Source organism: Ursus americanus, chromosome 3, assembly GCF_024610735.1.
Source record: "Ursus americanus isolate L20-20 chromosome 3, mUrsAme1.1.p, whole genome shotgun sequence".
In the NCBI taxonomy this organism is placed as follows: Eukaryota; Metazoa; Chordata; class Mammalia; order Carnivora; family Ursidae; genus Ursus; species Ursus americanus.
Window position 1 is genome coordinate 1,509,429 of NC_142129.1, and position 22,624 is coordinate 1,532,052.

The 22,624-nt window shown below is 59.2% G+C and overlaps 1 protein-coding gene across 4 annotated transcripts in view; it reads right to left on the reverse strand.

The window, feature by feature from the left end:
* Positions 1–2,672: 2,672 nt before the first annotated feature.
* DNAJB6 (DnaJ heat shock protein family (Hsp40) member B6) overlaps positions 2,673–22,624 on the reverse strand; it is a 111,545-nt gene continuing 91,593 nt past the window's right edge. For all 4 annotated transcript variants that reach the window (XM_045792215.2, XM_087860650.1, XM_087860649.1 and 1 more), the window contains exons 10-11: positions 3,134–3,252; positions 2,673–2,969 (exon numbers count right to left, since the gene is read on the reverse strand). In XM_045792215.2, coding sequence (XP_045648171.2) covers positions 2,688–2,969; positions 3,134–3,252 — 401 coding nt within the window. In that variant the 3' untranslated portion in view covers positions 2,673–2,687. The remainder of the gene's footprint in view (positions 2,970–3,133; positions 3,253–22,624) is intronic.

Below are 22,624 nucleotides of genomic sequence, written 5' to 3' on the forward strand. Positions count from 1 at the left end.
GCACACGGGCGGTCCGGGATGTGAGCCCACACGGCACAGGTCGCCGAGCAGGGACCTGCCCCCCGCTCCCCGGCTCCTGGGTTTGCGGCCACAGAGAGGCCTCGGGGGGGCCGCAGGGGCAGTGGGCAGGGAGGGGTGCGCCGTGGTTGCGCGGAGGCCTCCTGGTGCCCCACCCGGGGGCGGCGGCGGCAGCAGGGAGGGCGCGGGAGCGGTATGTGGCCCCGCGGACAGGTGCGGAGTTGGCCGCGGGGGGGGAGGGGTCCCCTGCTGGCTCCCCATGGTGTAGCGGGCCAGGTGGGCGCAGAGCACAGGTGCTGCGGGCCCTCGCGGAGCCAGCAGGGCCTCCAGCCTCCACCGTGCACGCCCCGGGGGCCCAGCCAGCCGCTCCCATGCACCGAGCTGGACTCACCTGGCACACTGCACCCCTGGCCCGGCCCTGCACCTGCGCGCTGGCGGCCACACTGTGTCCAGGCAGGAACATGCAGCGGAGGGCGGGTCTTCCCCTTCCCGCCCGCCCCCGGACCCCCAAGTTCTCGCACACACCGTGCATCGAAGAACGAAATGTCGACAGTGCCCCATCCCTAAGCAAGGCTGAGCTGTGCGGGCACCAGCGAGCCGACACCTCTGTCTGTTGGGTTTTCTGTTTCTTCTCAGACCAAGCCTGAAGCTGCAGAGAGACGTCCATTAGGGCAGCGCCGGCGTGGCGGCCGTGGCCGGGCCCCTGCTCCTTGGCCCGCTTCCTCCCGTGCGCTCCGGCCTGGAAATCCAACCCACGGTGCGGGCCGCTGGGGGCTCCTTGAAGGAGTCACCCAGAGACCACTGCCACAATGAAGCAGTCGTGACTGGGGGCCGTCCTGGCCAAGGAGAGGCCTAGGGGTGCTGGTGTGTTCGTCGTGGGAGCCGCTGGCCCAGCCCAGGGCGCTCTCCCTGCCTAGGGCCCTGCTTATGGGCCACTGTGCCCCAAGGCCCTACACCTGCCCAGCCCAGGATCCTGGAGCCACATGACGGCCCGAAACTATCGTCCTCCGCTTTAACGTGGTCACAGGCGGCGGGGATTGAATTGTTTCACGTTCCTGACAAGCTCTGTCTCCAGATGGGCAGCTCGGAGTCAAACCCTGTTTCTGACGCTAGGGCTGTGGGGCAGGTTAGCCGTCTGTTTCCCCGGATATTAAAATTCTGCGTAATTATAGAAGCTTGGTCTTTGGAGGGGGAAACAGAAAGCCTGAAACAGCGGCGGCGGTCGGGAAGACCCCAGGCTCTGGGGACGCACCGTCCCCCTCTGGGTCGGAAGCCTGTGGAGTCCAGTGTGGCTCGCGATAGCGCAGGGGCTGAGAGCGGGTGAGCCAACAGCACCATGGGAACGAGCTCCACAAATCCGTGTGCAGCGTCACAACCACAGGGGAAACGACCAGGAAGAAAGTAACAGGAAACGCCCTGCAAACCGAGAGGTGTTACCTAAATCTTCGGCTCCTGCTGGAGGCGTCGCCCACCTCGCAGCGTCCTTCCCCCACATGGGACTCAGACCCAAAGCCACGCCGTCTCTCCACCAAAGTCCACCGCACCGCAGGCTGACTCCGGCAACACGAGCTCCTCCCCCCAAAGCCCTGTGTTCTGAAGAAAGGACGTCCTCAGCCACGGGAAGGCTCCCCGCCTGCCCCTCCACCAGTCCCCACACCTCGCGGCCTCACTGATTCTTCTGGACCTCTCCTCCCACCTCTGCCCCGCCACAGCTCGGGGCCGCTCCCGTGGCTCTTCCCGCCTTTACAGGAGCCCCTCCTGGCCCGACTACCTTTGCCCCTAATTACAAATTGCCTGGCACGTCATAGCTGCGTCTTCCCAAAGGCAACCTGAGCGCGTCACTTCCGCCACCAGCGGCTCCCGCTTGTCTGATAAAATGCAGCCAAGGCCTGCACAGCATCGAGGGCCACCCTCCGGCTGAAGGAGCGCTCCCCACGCTCAGCATGCTCCAGCCAGGCGGACTGCAGCCAGCAGATCCCGCATTCTCCATGGCCGTTCCCGCACAGCAGCGGCGTCCCTGCACCCTGCGGGGAACCCCGTGCTAACCCTTCAAGACCCAGCCAGCACCGCCGAGGGCACCATCACCCCCGGACACCCCACGCAGAGCCGCATCTCCCCCCACCGTCCCTAGACCGTGACTGTCTGTGGTGGGATTACATTCCTGACGGTACCTCAGTCTTGCACGTGGTAGGCAGGCGGCCAGGGAATATCTGAGGGTGGGGAGCCACGTCCCTCCTGCCCTTCCCCTGGCACTGGCATCCACTGTCTTCAAAACTGTTATTTCTATCCTGCCTGTTCCAGAAGGATCTGAGGCAACTTTGATCGAAACTTCACAAAGACTGATTTCCCGGGAGTCCTGGATTAGCTGAGAGCCAGAGGCTTAAAATTATACATTCACTCGTTCAATCAATCAGCAAATATTTATTCAGCTCTGAGTGCTGGGAACCGGTTCAGGCCGTGCAGGCCATACGTTTCCACGTCCAGCTTCACCCGACACCCCTTGGGGCCCCAGCTCTGCCTGCGGACCTCGGGGCCAGGGTGGGAGCTGAAGTGCTTGCACGTGGTCCCAGGAGGAAGGCGGGGGCGGGGGTGGCCACTGTCCTCCACTGAGAACGCATGCTCCCCACGGCCCCGTATCACCTCCCCGGGCCTAACCCTAAGGACTCTCTTCAAAGGAGCTGTTCTGTGGGGTTGCAAACTTGTACTTGGACCCCAGGAGCTCGGGTCCACAGGAGCGATGCAGAGGTGCTGACCGCCACCCTGCCCTGGGACCCCAGAAGAGGCAGTCTGCTTCTCGAGGACTTGATACCCATCACCGTAAACAGGGGGTTGAACTGGATGCCCCTGAAGAGCTTCCCGGCTCTGGAATCCTGGAATTCCGGAGTCCTGGTGCTCTGGTTCGCACAAGAGGACAGAGGAAAACCATGCGTGGACATTTCCGAGCTTCTCATCTTAAAGAAAAACGCCAAAAGCGATGGGCTTGGGACCCAGCCCACTGAGCCCCCGACCAGAGCACACGAGACCTCTGCAGGAGGCCGTACACAGAAAGGCCCCCCGGAAGCTCATTAGCGGCTTTGCTCGGGGTGCTGCTGGCAAACGTGCCCTGGACACTTACATGCGAGACGGGGTCCGGACAGAGGGGGCAGCGGCCATGAACAGGGAGCAGGACGCCTGCCGTATCACGTTCGAGCGCCGGGAGACCCCACTCCTTCACAAGGCCAGGCCGCGACGGGGCTGTGCGGAGAAATGAGGCAGCGTGAGGAGACTGGGGGCTGAGGGGGACAAGATCATCTCCCTGAGGAAGGGTCCAGGCAGAAGTGAGTGGAGAATGGGGAGAGCTTTGCAGCGGGGCGGGAATATGGGGCAGGAAAGCAGGGCGGTCCTCACGGGGCGGTATGGGGGCTGGGGCGCAACCAGGACGGCCAGCCGCACAGGCCTGCGTGAGGGAGAGGGAGGAAGAGGCAGGGTTCCCAGTACTCTGTCTTGAGCGGCTCAGGGAATGGGGTCGGGATGGAATGCTGGCCTAGATGCCCTGTTCTAGAACAGTCTATGACTCCATGTGTCCAGTTCCTTTTCCCATTAAAAAGGCTGCCATTCGCTCTGTCCATGCTTACCCACTCTCCTCCCAGTTTTTCCTGCTTTCTGCAGGATCCACCCTCAAGAAGAAAATTAGGCAAAGTTGGTATTCGATGCCTCCCCCCCCACCACCGCCTGCAATCGGCTGTTCCTCTTTCTGGGGTGCCGGCGGCACAGGGAACAAGGGGCACGAAGCCAGAGACGGGGGTGGATTGGCCTGCTGGTCCTGCTCAGCCCTGCTTGTCTGAGGCTTGCGTCCTGCCTCCTGAACCCACCTCTCTCCTCGTCTTCCACCCTGTCCTCGGCTGCTCACATCTTCCTAGAAGCAATGTGGCAGTGTGTGGAAGTGTGCCCACGTGGACCGGCCCTGATGGACAAAGAAAAGGAGACGTGAGGCCTGAGCACCTCCTCCTGTGAGCGCAGGGCACCCCCGGGAGCAGCCTCGCTCTGCGGGCTCGGGGCACCCCTGCGACCACAGGCAAGCGTGGCCGCAGCCCCAGGAACAGCCCGCGCTCCTCCGGAGGCCACCGTCTGCAACGAGCCATCCCCCCCAGACACCGGTGCTGAGGGCAGCTGACCGTGGCCTTGACAGCTTCGGGGGTGGCTCCCGGCTCACCCGCTGCCCCGGGTCCCCTGGACTGGGGATTCCGCATCTGCGTGGTGACCCTTAGCACGATACTAGAGCACCTCATTAAACCACAGATCGGGACTCACCTTCTTTCTTAAAGAACATGCAGCGTTTATGAGGCCAGTGTTGCCGGGCGGCAGCCCCGGGTGAAGACATCACAACAAAAGGCAACGGCAGAGCGACTGCTCCTGAATACGGAGCCAGCGGGTCTCAGCAAAACTCCCGCGGACGGACCCCAGCAGCATACAAGCATCCCACACACGGCCAGGCAGGATTTATCCCAGGGGTGCCCACGGTTTAACATCCAAAACCCAAATAAAGTAATAGTTCCTATCAATAGCATAAAACAAATGCCACACGATCATCTCAGAACCTACAGAAAAAGCGTCTGGGAAAATCCCGCTGTCTTCTCTTGATAGGAACCTCGCGAACAAGGAGTAGGAGGACCCTCAGCCCACAGGGCATCCGCAGAAAACCCGCAGAGACCTCACACTTGACGGAAAGGCTGTCCGAGTCGCTGGGGGCACACAGGAAGACAGTCGGCCGCTCCTCGACGCCCGGCCCGCCCCTGCCCCTGCCGTCGCTGAGGCGCACACACACCAGGAGGGATGAGCACGTGTTCATACTGAACGTGGTACACGGAGGTGTACAGCCGCGTTACTCGTAACAGCCAAAGGAGGACACAGCCCTAAGCCCACGGACCGAGGGCCAACCGTGGTCCAGCCACGCGATGGAACGGAGTCCGGACCCTGCTACCACACGCACGCGTCCTGAGAACGTTTCCCTGAACGGAAGGAGCCGGACCCCAAGGCCACGCGCTGACTCCACGCACGCGGTCACCCAGGAGGGGAGCGTGACAGACACGGGAAGACGGCAGGTGGCCCGGGGCTTCGGGGCGGAGGTGAGGGGGTGACAGCGGCAGGATTCGGGTTTCTCATGGAGGAGAGGAGGGCGCTGCGAACTCATGGTGGCTGCAGAGATCTGTGGGTACACCAACAGCCACAGAGCTGTGCACTCGAAGTGGGGAAGCGTGTGGCTGTGAGTAGACCCCGCTGGAGCTGTTTCTTAACGTCAGACGCAAACTCTCCACGTGTTAGGACGCAGCCAAACCGGCCGCTGGGGCGACGCGCCCAGTGCCCAGGGCTGCCGTGCCAGGTACGACAGCGGGGTGCCCGCGACGCCTCCACAGCCCAGAGCCGCAAGTCGGAGATGTGGCGTCAGCTCAGCTGAGCCCCCGAGGCTCAGGCAGAGGTCCTTCCTTGCCCCCCAGCCTCTGCTCCCCCTTTGCTGTCCCTCGGCTGGTAAACACGTCACCCCAACCTCTGTCTCCATTGTGACCTGATGTCCCCTGTGTGTCCACGTCCCTTCTCTTCCAAGGACATCAGTCACTGGACCTAGGACCTCGTCTAGTAGGAGCCCGGTGAACCCTGCAAAGGTCCTGTTTCCAGATAAGGTCAACGCACAAGCACGGAGGTTAGAGTGACCCCAACAGGCGGCAAGAATTTGCCTTTACATCGCATTTCATTGAATTCACCTTCTTGGGCTGGGGAAGCAGGGGTGGGATTGGTGGCTTGGGTCACCTGCTAGGGTCCTGCTGACCTACTGGATTATGTTCCTGAGTGTTTCTGGTATTATTGGCTTTGTTTTCATTGATTTATTTTGTGTTTAATCTTTAGGGTTTGGGGGGGTTTTGCTTTAGGTTTTCATTCCATAAACACAGAGCATTAGATAAGTGCTGAGTTTATGAACAACAAAAAGGGACATTTCCTTCCTCTGTCATCATGGCTTTGACCTGTGAACTAGCCCTAGGCAAGATGGTTGAAGGGGTAAGTACCACCCCAAGGTGGAGGGAAGACTGCGGTCCCCACGCCCGGGGCTGGAGCGTGGCCATGGCTTCCCAGGCCCACCCTGCACTTGCACAATCAGAATGGCCAGCCAACCCCAAACGCTGCACAGCCTCGGAGCTCCTCCCCTCCAGGACGGTCTTCCTGAGGAGCGGGCCTCTCCCCACCTCGGGCCCCCGTTTTGTTGCCTTTATTTGCATGCACGTCTGCTCCCCTCGAGGGTGCAATGCTGCCTGATTCATTCTCATATTTACTGCCCAGAATAACAGCTCACAAGGGGCTCTCCTCCACCACAGACATCAGAACCCCCACCCCGTGCTCATCCAGAACCGGGGTTCAGCCCCCACTCCTCCCTGTGTCTGTGTGGCCCATGCGGGGCCTTGGGCTGCCCTTAGATTCGAAACAAGGCAGTGGACCTGGTGAGCTCTTGGGCTCGAGGGCTCCGAGGGGATCCAGAATGCCCCCCCCCAGCTGTGCCGCAGGGCACTGCTATCTGGCGACCGGGTAGGGCCCTGAAAGCCTCCTGGAACCATGAGTTCCCAAAGAGCCAAACCCAAACCTCGCCCCTTGGGCCTGTGCCACCAAGGGACACAGTGGGCGGGAGGGAGAGGGGACTTCTGGGTTCCAGCGTCAGCCCCCGCGCAACTGGGGAAGGAATACAGGGTCTGCACCAGCGAGAAGGTTGAGAGGTCGTTAGCATTTGTCAGTAAAAAGCAATAGGAATTTCTAAGCAGCGACATCTGGAAGAGCAAAAGAGAACACACTTCAATCACCAGGAAAACCTCTGCTCATTACGCACAATCACTTTTAGTTATTAATAGACACCCGCTAGACACTGACATTTTGCACGTTTTCTCCGCGATGCGTCGGGGACACTTCTGGCATTCAGTTTATCATTTTCATCAGTGTCGTCCATGGATTGACCGCCCGACCCCAAAATCTCACACTGTCACTCATCATAAGTGCATTTATCAACATGTACGTAATCAGAATACACATGAGGATTTTAACTGTTTGCATACGAAATTACTTCATTCTTCACGCTTCAAAAAAATTCAATTTTGCATAATAAATGATGATAGGTCCAGTAGACAATTACATAGGTGGGGTTGTATGAGGGTGCCTGGAATGTCAATGGGCTGGGAGTGTATCTGGAGGTTGCCGAAGCAATCAGCCGCGAGCTGCTTCCCGTGCTGGGGGTGAGCGTGGAGCTCCCAGCCCCCACAGTGGCGGCCTCCCTCATGCTGCAAACTGGCGTGTCTCCTGTTTGTACCCCCTCCTGTGACACACCCTCCAACTGGCTTAGATGCACAGTCAGGCGGATATGAAAATTAATTAGGCTGTTATTGTAATGCAGAGGAACAGCCGCTTGTCTAAAAAAAATCTTCCAGGGACACACCCCCCACAAACAAATGTCACCGCCAGCCTTGCCTGCAAGGAAGACCGCCCCAGGACGCCGGGGTGACCTGGGTGTGGACTCATCACATCAGAGAAGACGTGAGAGCAGAGTGTGTCCCGGGCTTCTCCAAGGACAGCCAGTCTCCACGACACACAACGAGGCTCTGCTTCAGATGGAAGTGTGATTTTACGTCTGATTACAGCGGTTTAGGGACAGCACTGTAATTTGGCTCATTAATGAGATGCGTCCCTCCTGTTCTAACCTAGATACTGCATCCGTGGGAGGGGCCGCAAACATCCCACTGTCCCCGTCGCACGCACGCGCACGCACGCACGTACACACGCACGTACACACGCACGTACACACGCACGTACACACGCACGTACACGCGCGCGCACGCGCACACACACGCGCGCGCACACGGAGGGGCTCTGAGCGTGACCGCAGCCCCGCAGCCCCGCTGGGGTGCCTGCACTACGGCCGCTCCCACCGCCGCGCTCGCGCGGCTACTACCAAGCGCAGTGATTCGAGGGCTTTGGGGAACCGTCTCCACTCATGGTTATAACACAAATCCACGTACTTCTACGTAATCGCGAACGCCCTTTCCCACCGAATGTGCGCAGACTCGATGGGGACGTTCTCACCTTAAAAAGGTCCCGTATTTGTTCGGCAGATGCGTCTGCGCCTTGCGGCCCCTGGAGACACGAGGCACCTGTGCGCGGACCCTGGCCCTCCGCCCACCCCGCGGTCCTCCGTGTCGGGCTCAGGTGCCACATTCCGGGCGCCTGTGTTTGAGGCCGCATCTTACTGGATCCGCCCGCAAGCCTGTGTCGAGTGCCGGCTGCGCTCGCTGCCGGGGACAGAGGCGAGGGGCCGACGATTCGGAGAGAGGAGCCCCCAGCGCGCCCGGCCCCCGATGGTGGCGATGCGTGATTCTGCCCAGGACACTGTGCCGCCCTCACCTGCTCCCACCACAGGGCGCCAGACGGGGTCCTGCCGGGGGCCTGCCCGCGAAGGCTTTAGGCGACCTTGGGTTAAACGGGGGCCATCTGGCTCATCCCCTGCATTTCCACAGCGTATGCAGAAATAAATACCATCAGATTCGCCTGATCCAAAAATCTGCCGGGAGAATGGGGAGGAAGCGCCCGCCGTCAGGATCTGGACCTAGCTGGATAATGAGAAAATGTGCATTTAACCCCACGGAACGAGATGGGATTCGGTGGACCTGGGCTGCTGGTTCCAGGAATATGTGTGACGGAAAGAGGGGGGGCCGCTACACACACCACGTGTCTCAGGCACTGGAGTCTGACTCAGTCCAACAAGGGCACGTCCCCAGGAAGGGACCACCGAGGGTCTCACCTACAGCAGCTCTCCTCCGCCGTCCCACTCACCGGAGTGGGGGAACCTGGCTCTGAGCCCCAGGTACATGTCCCCTCCTGCTTAGGGGGACACGCCACATCCAGAAATGCCAGACCCCCAGCGACGCCCTCCCTGTGACACCCCACTGTGACGGCTTCCCTGTGACACCCCCACTGAGACATCCCCATTGTGACGTCCTCTCTGTGACAGCCCCACTGTGACGGCTTCCCTGTGACGCCTTGTCTGTGACGCCCCCGCTGTGACAGCTTCCCCGTGACACCTTCCCCATAACGCCCCCACTGTGACATCCTCTCTGTGACGCCCCCGCTGTGACAGCTTCCCTGTGACGCCCTCACTGTGACACCTTCCCCGTGACACCTTCCCCATAACGCCCCCACTGTGACATCCTCTCTGTGACACCCCCACTGTGACGTCTTCCCTGTGACGTCTTCCCTGTGACGCCTTCCCCGTGACACCCCCGCAGTGACGTCTTCCCCGTGACGCCTTCCCCTGTGATGTCCCCCGGTGAACTCACGCCCCAGGGACGCCCTCACCGTGATGTCCCCCCCAGGACGTCCTCACACACAAGTCTGGTCTTCGTCAGTGTCTCCAAGATGAAGCCACCATCCAGCTCCCCTAAGTGTTGGTCTACAGGCCACTGAGGACCCATCTCCCTCAGCACCTGCACCCACAGCCCCCAAACCTACGACACTCAAGGTTGCCTAGAGTGAATCCTGCGGAAACGGGGTGGATCGGGAACAGGTGCTCACTTCCACTGCAAAAGCACCGCTAAAGTACCACGAGGGCTCGAGCATAAGGAGAGGAGAGCAGAGCGGACACAGAATGTGGTAATAGTGGCATATGCTGGGTGCAGTGGGGTGTGGTGGGGTGTGCTGGTGTACAGTGGGTATAATGGGGTATGGTGGGGCATAATGGGGTATACTGGTATATGGTGGGATATAATGGAGTACAGGGACTATAATAGGGTGCAATGAGGTGTAATGGGGTACAGTGGGATATAATGGGCTGTGCTGGTGTATAGTGGGATATAATGGAGTGCAATGAGTATAATAGGGTGCAGTGTGGTATAATGGGGTGTCGTGTGGTTATAATGGGGTGCAGTGGGGTATAATGGGGTACAGTGGGGTACAATGAGGCATAATAGATACAGTGTGGGAAGCAGTCACTGGCACTCTTGGGATTGAAGACTGGGGTGTGGTAAGAGCGTGGAAACCTGGCCGGATTCCCCGTGGAGCCAACTATGAGGTGGAGATGAGGTGGCAGGACATTTACAGGGTGACCTTGGGATCAGTAACTCTGGAAGGCAAGGGAGGGGCTGGGTGTGGTGCAGTCCCCAGAGCCCCCGCCAGCCTAGCAGAGAGGCGAGAGGCCCAGAAGAGCCTGGAGAGCTCACCCAATTGGGACAAGAGAACAGGTGGCCCCAGGACAGAGGGCTGTGGCCCCGAGGGCAGCTCTCCCAGCTGAGACCGTCCAGATGAGGCCAAGACCGCCCAGACGAGGCTGAGATGGGGCACGTAGCAGCGTCCAGCACAGACCCCCAGCCTGCACAGCCAAGACCCCACCCTCCCGCCCAGCTGGAGACAGGCTCACCTTGGGACGGCTCCCGGGGGTCTCTGGGCTCAAAGACACCTGCAACAGCTGAGGGCAGGGGACAGCTTTGCTAAAAGCCTGCACACTGAGTTATGAACCCCTTGCCCTTCAGCTTACACAGCAGACAAGATTGGTGGGCCCCTCTACAAAACACAGGTCATCGCAGGGAGAAGAGCTACAGACATGGAGATCCTGCGGGGGGATGGCGGGTGTCCCCACCCCCGCCCCCACCCCAGGCCAGCAAACTTTGAAGAGCCTGACCCTTAAAATCCACGCACATCCAAAGACGCCCAAGCTTTGGGGGGAGTTGTTTATCTATTTATTTAAGGAAAGCTTCATAGAAAATATAATTAGGATGTTCCGAGAGACAAGAGAAATATCATAGCCGTGGAACAGAAGCAAGGTGCTATTTAAAACAAGAAAGACTATTCAAAGAACAAGAAGGAATTCCTGTGACAATAGAAGCAAAATTGTTAATAGAATGGAAGGAAAAGCTGAGCAAATCTCCCCAGAAGTGAAACTAAGAACTCAAATAGGACAAAAAGTTAAGGAAAGTGGATTCAGCCTAGGGGGTCTGACAGCGTGAAGTGGGAGCTCCGGAACAGAGACTGGCAGGGTGGGCAGGAGGCTGTCCGCACACGCTGCCCAGGGGAGAGCGCGAGCTGTCCCTCTGTGCCAGTGAGCGCGCGTCACCACAGAATCTCCAGCCACCGAAAAGCAGACTGCGGGGGAAGGCAGGGACGCGGGACGGACTTGGACGCCTCCACGTAACCCAGGAAGCCCGGAGCACGCAGGGAATGGCCTCCGGGACTCCAGGGGAAAATCTCGTCCAACCTAAAACTACATCCTTGGGCAAATAACAGTCGGGGATGACGATAGAACAGATATATTTAGACACGCAAGCTCTCAAAGCATTCAGCTCCCACGCAGCCTCTCAGGGAACATCGGATGTCCCATCAGAACGAGCAACCAAACAGGATTGCAAGGTGTGGATGTGGGGAGCAGGTGAGGCTGGGGAGGGAAGCCCCAGAGGGGCCTCTCACGGCCGGCGGAGGACACAGAACGCCCAGGACTCACCGTCAGCTGTGAAACTGAGGTGTCGGGACGTATCCGGAGCAGCTGCTGGGGAGCTGGGGCCCCGACGGTGCCCGACACATAGAAAACCAAGTTTTTTTTTTAGAAAGAGGGAGCACTCATTGATTCCGTGAAAAAACAAGATTTAATGCAAGAAATGAAACAATCACAGTATATTAAGTGGCCTCAGTTCTGGAGGATTTTACAATGTAATTCGCCAAGCATTAAAAATTACATTACAAGCTCCTCGGGAGTGCAAGAGAGAGGTGAGAGCAGACGCTTCCCAACGGAAGCTGATCGGGAGAGAAGGTCTCAAACAGGAGGGTCGAGAATGGCGACACAAGCTCCTTACTTACTGATACAGACAGAAATAGCAGGAGAAACGAAACGTGCCTGCCTCCTCCTAAAGTGAGTTTACTTTGTAAAACTATGTCTCTGCATTATTTTGATTAAAAAGTAAGTGGTATAGGTCAAGAACCAGCTGGAGAGATTTTCGGGCTGCAGCTGTTGGGGGCAGGGGAGGGGTGCCCTCTGGGGAGCAGGGGTGGGGCGGACTGAGGTCATCCACCCCGTCACCCAGGCACGGGAGCCACTGGGGCTGCTGCGGCCACACACCCTCCCCTCAAGGAGCCTGGTGAGCCAATGGGCACTCGCATGGGGGTCACCCCATCATCGAGTCCCAAAGGGAGGTGTGCAAAGTGGGAGTTGATGTCATTTCTCTGCCCCTGAACTTGTATGACCCAGGTTTCGTGATTTCAAGAAGACATAAACGGGAAGCTAGTCACTGATCTGATGTTCTTTGCGGACCTGGCCAGCTGCTGAGGACTGGATCGGGCCGGCATGCTTGCGACGCGCACGGGAGAAGCCCGTCACCATCCCAGCGCTCGAAGGGTGCAGGGTCTCCTGCCTGCATCCTCAGCAGCGTGGGGGAGGGATGGGCATGGCTGTGCTGCAGGAGGTGGGAGGCCGGACCTGGCCTGCAGGCTGCAGCCAGCAGCCAGCAAAGCCCCGACTCGCTGTGTCAGGACGGTCAGAACGGTCCAAGGACATCTCCAAACAGAGTCGCGTTGATGGGCCCCTGAGAACGTGTTTGCGTCACAGTGACTGGATTCGGATGTACTCCTCTATTCTGCTGTGGGTTAGCGCTCACCTCACTGGCAACAGGGTTCGAAATGACTTGTCTGGCCTGCGTCGTGCCCTCCGAGGCATAACTGGCAGCTAACAAAGTGCACTTGATTTACGTTCACGGCTCTTGGCAAACGCAGGGCCCACTTAACCGCCATGCCGGTAAACACCTGCTGTTCCCAGCCCTCCCCAGGACTTCCGGCCCGCCGGCCGCCACTCCTGAACTCGAGGACCGGGAACGGCACGTGGATGGAGCCCTGCGTGAACGTCCCCGTGTGGGTCCTGTACTCTCCGCCAGGGCTAAGGCATTTCAGTCCATCCCGTGTGGGAATAAACCACCGGTTTAATCCATCCGCCATCTCTCGGGCACCAGGTCATAGCCAGTTTGGGGCCGTTCCGGACACTCGTGTGCGTGTTCTCGGTGAATATCTGATCTTACTTCTCTCAGGGGAGGAGGAGGGCTGGAAGTGTGGGGTCTCAGCCTCGGTTTACTACCTGACTTCCTAAGAAGCCGCCAGCGCCTTCGGCCGGCCCATTTTGCAGCCCCAGCAGCCGCGAGGGAGTCCCGGCAGCTCCACACCGCCGGCTCCGGGTGTCGGTTTGTCTAACTGCAGCCGTTCAGTGAGCACAAGGCCAGGTGACCTCTGCCGTCTCTCGGCTACACCAAGGCCTGCAGAGGCCGGACCAGAAACAGAACGTTCTCAGCCCGAACAGGAACAGCTGGCTTACAGTCAGGAAAAGTACACCCACAGCGTGATGCTCAGGGAGGGGTCTAAGCCAGGTCGCCGGCACCACGGCCTCCTCTCACCCGCTGTCCCTGCGCTGTCGGGGAGCTGGCTCTGGGGGGCGGGGCGCAGCCGCACACACCCGGCAAACACGTCCCCCGGCTGCCTCCTGGCGAAGGGGACTGCTGGCCCTCAAATGCTCTGTGAGTCCATCCAGACCCGCCCCACACCCGAGTCCTGCCTGCGCCCCACACTGACGGCCTGAGGCTTTGCAAACACGTGTTCTGTCAACAGCTACGTGAGACCCGTTGCTCAGCTCTGGCCCAGCACAGCGGGCGACCCCGACACCCACGCTCCCCAGACGGGTGCCCCCGGGCCCCAGAGGAAGTCCCACGGGGCCTTCCCAGGGCCTCACGGGGCTGCGCCTCTACCCGGGCTGGCAAGGCGGGACCTTCGGTAAGAGCACAAATTCATGAACGTGTCCCACGTTTCCTCGTAGAATGCAGGAACGCAGAGGTAGGGACAACTTAGCGCGGAATCACGCAGCATCGACCCATCCTCCTCTCGAACGTGTCCGCGAGCAGGTGCAGCCCGCGTGGGAGACCCGCGGCCCCCCACGCCGGTAACGAGATGGCCGTCGGGCCGGAAGTGTCTTTGCGACATTAGCTAAGAACAGCTAATTATGCAGTGTTTAAAATTAAATAAAACATTAAATGTATTTCAATAATTTTTAGTTAAATTTTTATATTCTAGTTTGCATTGAGCCTTTTATTTTTGACATAATTTTAATAATCTAAAAGCAAAAACTTTTTGAAGACATAAATATCTTCACATTTTAATTTTTACATTTACTTTAATTTACATTTTTAATTCAAATTTGGTACCCTGAACTATAATTACATCTTATATTTTAATCCTTTTGGTCATTACTGTCAGTAGAGTAAGGTATGTGAAAATTTTTTATTACAACATGATAATTAGTTACTTTGCTGAAATAAAGGGAAGAAAGAAGAACTCTGTGGAATAAATACGTAACAAGTTATAAATTATATTTGCCTTTGAACGTCCCCGGCCTGGGGGACAGCGGCCCACCGACAGAGCGTCCAGACGTGCAGAATAAGAAGCCGAGTCCCCTCGGATGGCGCGCAAACTCCCGGTTACAGCAAAGCTCAGCGGCTCGTGCCTCCCTCTGAACCCCACGTGCTGGGGGCGGAGGGGAGCGCGGGCGCCTCGCTGTGCTCACCCTCAAGGGCGTCTCACGCTGTGGACGAGCCAGAGGCGCAGCCGGCCGGGGCTACGCGTCTCCCCAGGAGCGCGGCCGAGCGCCCACCCCGAAGCCCTCAAGCCCAAAGGCCCAGGGAGCGCGGCGCGGCTTGGAGCCAGCCTCCGGGCCCCTCCTCCAGAGGCAGGCTCTTCTCTCTCCCCTCCCCCGCCGTCTCCACGGCCACCAGGCCACCAGGGACAGCAGCCAAGCAGAGCCGACACCAGTGGTCCCCACGCGGTGCTGCACAAATGGCTCCCCGAGGCCGGCAGCACCCGGACTCTCAGAAGCCACGGCTCCTCGCATCAGGCCTCAGGGAGGCTCGGGGACGTTCTGGCCGAGGCCGTCAAGCCCGGCCTCCAGGCGTCAGGAGCCACAGCGCCCTGAGCTCCGTGATCACGGCCCACAGCTGCCGGTGCGTCGCGGCACATGGAGCCCTGCAGCCGCGCAGGAGGAGGAGGGCGGGAAGGAGGAGGCAGGTCGCCGTAGAGGTACGGCCACGGAGGAAGGCTGTCCCACCAACACAACACAGTGTTCCAACGCTGCGAACGCGAGGGAGACAGACACGCGTAGATAAAGGCACAGCTACGGAGGGAATTTTCCGTGGATCCTTTGAAGTTCAGCCAGAGCACAACCCCTGCCCACATCTAGGGCTGCCCTTCGCCAGGCTGGGCCCGTGGGCACCGGCCAGGCCTGCACGGCGGGAGCCACAAGGCGACCGGCACCCCGAAACGTGCTCGACGAAGCGGGGGTCCCGCTGGAATTCCTCCCTCACTGGGAGTCGGTGGGGAAGTCAGGTGAAAATACCCACCATTCGTTCATCATCAGTTTACCCTGTTCAGTTGAGCAAGAGAAGAGGGACCTGCCACGGCAGGTGTTTGTCGACGACGGGGTGTGAGGCTCCCCCCGGACTAGGGGCAGCTTTGTCCTGAGGCTAAGGCCCCAGGTCTTCTCCTCCTCCACGCAGCGCCCTCTCACAGCCCCGGACAAGCGGGGGCGTCTTCAGTTTCTCTCAAACCGTGAGCAAAGCTCGTTTGGGGCACTTTGCAGATACATGCTGACAACTATGTGCTAAATAACCTTAATTAAAATTAAACACTGTGTCTGAGTCGGTACAGGTACACAGACACAGAGTCTTAGAAAGACAGAGACGCTCCAGCCGCTCCGCAGGGTCCGTGGTGGGGGGCTCCGCGGTCGGAGCGCGGCCACGTCTCCACGGCTAGTCACCACGTCCCTTACAGAGACGCCCCTGACTGGCCAGCAGGATGGCAGAAGCTGGCATTCAGTCAGAGCTGGGCGCAGGAGCAGGGCCTGAACCCTCAGGGGTGGCCAGCCACCCTTGGCACTGTGTCCCCCGCGCCCTCAGCACATGGCGCGTAGAGCTGTATTAACTCCCATGCCAGCCTCAGGGAATTAGAATAATTTGCTGGACTGGACCAGTTGGCCTTTTCTCTATCTATGAGAAGAGTCTACTCGCCAAATCGGTAATAGATAACATCTGCAGAGGTTAATTTTGCCTTATTTAATAAAAAAAAGTTTAAATGCCTTAAGAAAGTAGTTGACGCGACTGCCTCAGAGCCTCGGGTGGGTCCGCTTAGCACCCGTGTCTCATGTCCTGTCACCTGCACAGCGGTTAGCGACTCAGTGCCGAGCACGGTAGAAACCGCGAGCATTCACGCGGGAGCAGGGAGACAGGCAAGTATTCACAAGGACGGAAGTGGGTCGGGAAACCGAGAGACACGTCCCAAGTCCACACCAAGCACTGAGCTCAGAGCCAGTGAGAGGAGGTCCCCCGATCCACAGAGCCGTCTACACGGACAGCGGCTCTCCGACCTCCTCTGCCCGCGGTTGCTTCCGAGTTCCACCCCGAGTCACAAGGTACCCCAAGAACCAGCCACCGGCAGAGCAGCCTGTACACAGCAGGTGCTCAGCAGATGCTCGAGGAGCAGATGAACACACACAGAGGGCAGCCATGTGGGGACACACGGGAACACGCCAGCGAGAGCGGCCCCAGGAGACACCAGCCCCATGACAGCGGCATCTCAGGCCTCCAGCCCGCAGCCCAGAGAGAGAAGGGTTTCTGGTGTTTACGCCCCGGCCTGTGAGATTAGGCCCCAGGCCCACAAACACTGGCCCCTGGGAGAAGGCCGCGCTCACAGTCCCTCCCGGGGCCATCGGGGGCCTCCATCGGCTCCCCCCGCCCCTGCGTGGTAGGGGAGGCATCCACAGGAGTTCTGCCTGCTCCGGGGACAATGAGCAGCACGCGGGCCTTGGGACGGCAGGCCACCGTGCAGGGACGACCAACGGGCTCCTGGAGGCCGAGCCTCAGAGTCCCAAGGCTGGGGCCGGGGAGAGGGGCAGGCAAGGCTCCAGGGCTCAAGGCCGTCAGGATGTTGTCAGCCATGGGCCCCAGCAGCCGAGGTGGGCTCCTGAGGATGAGTAAATGTCCCCCGAGCTCACGTGCTCCCAGCCGCCGGCCGGGAAGCAGGCGTTTGTCTGAATTTACCCAGAGGTGAGGGCGCTCAGGGAGCAACTGCTGAATGAACGAATGAATGAATGAGCGGGGGAGAAATCCTGAAGACACAGAGAAAGTCTCCAGAGAGAGGTCACGTTGCCCCCAGCCCACACACCTGCCCCACCGCCCTTGCGGAGCAGGGAATGAGGCTAGGGTCCCGGGAAGACGGGGAACGCCCGTCCGCCCAGGGGCTGTGTGTGCGGAGAGGCTTGCATTCACTTGGGCTCTGTGCGATGCCTGGAGCTGCCGGCTTTCTTGGCCCCGAAGCCGAGAGCGGTTGCCTGCAAGCCGCGGGCACTGGGAGGCGCCGGTAGGACGGGTGCTGGAACGCTAGAAACGTCACCACGATGAGTGCAGGTTGGCGCGGCCTGGGTCCTTCCGGGCGTCCTGGGAGCGGGACACGTAGGCGGGGGGCACCTGATGTGGGGCCAGGCGCTCACGACTCCCCGCGGGTGCTGGGAGACGGCCACGCACGGGGCTCTGCCACCGCGGAGAGCAAGCACCCACAGAGATGTCCTGTGGCCGTGGGGCCTCGCGCTCGGACATTAGAGTCGCCTGTCAGCTGGGCGGAAAAAAGCGGTACCGCAGGCCGGCGCAGCACCCCGCACAGCATACCCCGTCTGGCCCTGGTGCTGCACAGCCGCCCGCCGAGTGAGCCGCTGGTCCAGGCAAGATCGGGCTCAGCGCGGGACCCAGCCGCCTGCCCCCGACTCACAAGGGGAGCGCCGCAGACCACGGAGGGCCACTCCCGCCTCCTGAAAGCTCCTCTGCTAACAAAAGCCGAGAAGTGTGTTTAAAATAAACCTATTTTTACATGTTCTGCTGAGGTACGGATGGAGAGAGGGAAACTCCCTGCAGTGGAGCGAGAGAGGCTGAGAACAGGCAAGCAGGAAACGGGGCTGCCCTCTGCACCGCCGCTGTCCCGGCCCGGCCTGGCATCGCTGGCCCTGGAGCACAGTACACGGCCACGGGCCCAGGGAAAACGTGGAGGCCAAACCACCTTCTGGACCCCCCAAAATGTCACCACCACTAAAGGCAAAAAAACACAGTTTGAGGGACTATTCTGGAAGGGAGGACCCAGGAGAGACATGAGCAGTAATGCAGGTCATTGCATCTTTGATTTTAAACATTTAAATAGTTTAAAATATTTAAAATATCTTAAAAGCATAAAAAATAAAATGTGTTAAATTATTTAAAATAATTCCTACAAAGGAGGTTATTGAGATAATAGCAAAACTTTGAAAATCACTGTATAGCAAATAAAAGTACAACTTCACGTTTCCTGCACGTGATAGTGTCATTGTGGTTACGGAGAAGCTCGTCTTCGTCCTCAGGGTACACGGTACTTACACGCGTCACAGTGCTCTCACTCTCTAACGGCTTAGCCAGGAAACACACGCGCACTGGAAGCAGATGACACGGGTCAAAGCGGCAACAGCAAATCCAGGTGGAGGTTAAGATGTTCCTGCGGGTTTGCAATTTTTCCAAATAAAACTTGGAAGAAAAGTATGCAAATAGATAAAACTTCTAATGGGGGAGATGCCCAGGAAGGAAGAAGCCGGTGAGGAGAGAGAGGCCTTCATGAGTCTCTGGGGATGAAGGTCAAGATCTGATGGTCAAGAGCAGCGAGTGTAAGGATGAATGTTTGGGGTGGGCTTGGAAACAAACAGAACTACAACGTCAGGCGCGAATGCCACAGGGGAGGGGCGCACGCGGCTCAAGAGAGCGTGGCCCGTGGTCCCCACAATCCCCACGGTCCCCATGGTCCCCACAGTCCTCACGGTCCCGACAGTGCCCATGGTCCCCACAGTCCTCACGGTCCCGACAGTCCCCATGGTCCCCACGCTCCTCACAGCCCCCACACTCCTCACGGTAGCCATGGTCCCCACACTCCCCATGGTCCCCCACGGTCCTCACGGTGTAGGAAGGCAGCCAGAGCGCTACCGCAGCCGCTGGACATGCACGGGCGCTGCGAACAGAGCAGGAATCCCAGGTTCTGGGGCCGTGGCTGGAGAGCACGCCCCGGCCGTCCAGGAGGAAACACCACGACAAGCCACACAGAATGAGATTGTAGAGAGAATCCCAATCGTCCGTGATCCCCTTAAAGGTCACTGGATTTAATCATCAGATAAAACAGAATCTCAAATCTGAAGTTTTTAAAAGACCAGTTTATAAGAACAAGTCTAAAATAAAATAATTTGAAAAACTGAAAGCAAAGAGGCTCAGAAGATAAATCAGGAACATACTGAGTATGTGCAGCCCGGGTCTGGGGGTGGGGGGGACAAGAACTCGCTGCAGAAGGCACGCCGCCAGCAACCTCAGAAAGTGGAAGCTGGGGGTGCCTGGCGGAGCCCCCCTCGCCCACGGGGTCAGGGAGCGAGCTCTGCGAGGCAGGAGACGGGCAGAGTCACTGCTGGCTCCTCCAGTGGCCAGCGTGGCAGGCAACGTGGGCCACCACAGCAGGACAGCCCCCTTTCACAACAAGCAGCACACAAGTACCGGGAAACCAAGGCAGAGAAACAGCAGAAAGCATGAAGTCCGCGCAGACACCCCGGCTTTGCGTGGCGGCCGGAGCGTGGAACCGCACTTTGGACACCGTGCACCGTCCATGGGGCAGTGCAGGGGACCAAAGACCAGTGGGCACGAGTGCACCCTCCTCCTGGCCCGCAGCTTTCCCCGACAGCACCGTCCAGCAAGCTGACTCCACCCTGCACTTCCCGCAGTCACCAGACCGCTCCTGTATGTCCCCCCGATGGTGGCGGCCGCAGCCCGAGTTCCCACGACCACGGCACCAGCAGAGCTGGCTGAGCCTTCGTCCATCCGTCAGTCCGTCCGTAGGCCTCCTCCAGAACTTGGGGTTCCAGCAGGTCTGACTCCCGCTGTGTCTGCAGCCGGCGCTCGCCACCATGGGATACTCCGTGTCCCCTTTTGCCGTCGTCGTCGTCTTCTTCTTCTTCCTCTTCTTCCTCTTCTTCTTCTTTTAATATTTAGTTGGCCATTCTTTTAATTAGCCTTTCTCCGTAAAATGGCTGGTGTGTTTTCCGTCTGTGCTAGACCCTGGACCTGCCCATGACAGCCACATCTGCATGGCTCTCAGTGGAATTCCCAGACAGAAGCCACCTACTTGCCCTCAACTCTCTGAAAACCCACGTAGAAAGATGTTTTAACCCTTATGGGGCCGGGCCTCCCTGGGGCCCGGGCCTGGGGTCCGACAGCCCTTCCCTTTTGTTGGTAGGTGTTGGGACCCCCCGTCCGGAGTGGAGTCCATGCTCTGTGGAGCCAGGAGCGGCAAGGTGAGGGAGTGAGCCCTCCAGGTGGCAGAAGGGTAACTACTGGTATGAACTCTCCTTTGTCACACGCCTCATCCTGTGATGGGGCTCCAGCCCCCGGCTCCGTGCCCAGTGGCTCTGACCCCAGGCCCGTCGAACAGCAGCGGCACAACCGGCCCCCACACAGGCCAGTCCCAGTGACAGCATCACAGCTCCTTGCAGCACCTGCTTGTCTTACCGAGTGCAGGAGCGCAGGCACGTCCTGGGTTCTCAGCGGAGCCGAAGGGTCACCTCTGCGGGTGCAGAAGCTCGCACTCAGTGGCCTGGGCGGACCATCCTTGACTCTTGTGTCATTTAGTTTTCACGAAAAGAAACGAGAGGGCACAAGGCTTATTTCTTAAAACATCATTTTCCTGCACGTCGCGTCTGTACAGAGGCTCCAAACCCTCACAACGCCACACACCTACCACGTGGCATCCTGAGCCCCGCGCAGTCTCCCGGGAGCCTCAGAACCGCCCCCCAGCAGCCCTGCCCCTGCGCCGGGTGGTGGCCGCCCCGTGGCCGCGGCTGCAGGACAGGGGAGGCAGACAGACGCAGGCGGGAAACAGTCGCCCTGCATCACCCCCCTCCCTTCCCTGGGGTTTGCCTGCTCCCCCAGCGATCCCGCCGCATCTCACGACACCTTCAGGGCACAGACACGGGGAAGCCGAGTCCTCGGGCTTTTCTCTCTTGCTGCCTTTTAAATTCCAAGACTGTCGCTGTTCCCAGTTATTGCCTCTGGGTAGGGCCCTGAACAGAACAGGTGGACACCATATTTGCACTAAAATAGCGCCCGAATTGAGCCCTGAATTGGGCTCCCTGATCAGCAGGGTGTCTGCGTCTCCCTCTCCCTCCGCCCCTCCCCCTGCTTGTGTGCGAGCTCTTGCTCTCAAATGAAGGAATGAAATCGTTCTAAAAATAAATAAATAAATAGTGCCCGAGATTCTGGAAACACAACACCCGTACGTTCCCCCAAGAGAAAGAAAGGACGGCTGGAGCGTCAGACACCCAGGAAGGCCTGGAAGGGTCTGAGTGGACTATTCCATTAATCCATTCTCTCCGTGACCCGCGTCTCTTTGAGATTCTCGGGGCTGACCCAGCCACTGCTCAATCAACATTAATACTGGGGCGACAAATGTAATTTTCACCTAAACTGCTTTTTCATCATTCTGGAATAAACACGTTGCTTCTTTGAAGGGAAGTTCTTTCTCTCCCCTTTCTTTCTCTTCATGATTGTGGGCCTCTGACGGCGGGCGAGGTTGCCTGCTGGCTGAGGCAGGTAATGGCAGGTATTCTCAACCGTCCTGACGCCAAGCTCAGCGCTTCTCCAGAAACTGGCTCGTTGCTCTTGGTGGCATTTGAGTCCCAAAGCTGGCACGTTCTGCCCCGTCCCTGTCCACTGAGCTTGTCGCTTCCGGCTCTGAGGAAGAACGGGGACCGGTGGGACGTCAGCGTCCTCCTGCTTCCCGGGGTCGGTTCCTCCAGTGAGGCTGTCGGCCGACCCCGCTGACGCACCTGCGTCCTCCTGCGTGGAGAGAGCCGGAGAGAGAGAGCGTCCGGCCACCATCTGTGCCAATGGGGAGGCAGCACGGACCCGCTCCCAGCCCCCACCGTGGGGAGGGAAGGCCCCCCCTGCGGGACGCGGCAGGCAGGGGACTCAGCCCCCTGAGGTCCAGGTGGCGGGGCATCCATGCACCTGGCGTCCAGGCACCACAGGCCCTCGGGAAGGCGGTCCCAAGACAAGAAGTGCGAAGCCCCCTCCAGCTGAACCCCTGGAGGGCCCCCGCGGCGGGGGGGGGGCACTCTGCAGACCAGAGGCCCGGGGCATTTTCAGGCAAGCAGTTCTTTGCCTCTGGGGGCGCAGGTGGGGTGGAGAGGGGGCCAGGGAGGCAGAGAGAGGGTCCTACAGGGGGGCCCCCAGCCCCTGGCACCGCAGGCCCAGAGGGAAAGTGCCCAATATTCAGCAAATGCCACTTCTAGTGTTTCCATCCCGTTTTGTCTCTGATCACACACAAACAAGAATGCCCCCAAAGGGTCACAGAGTTCAGTGAAAATCCTACAAGCTTTTCCAGAACAAATAACAGACACTGACCCCTGGCCCCTCTTTGCATGAGAATTAACATCAGCAGGCCCAGCCGCTAGCAGCAACCGGGCTTCGTAAATGCCAGCTTCTGATTTAAA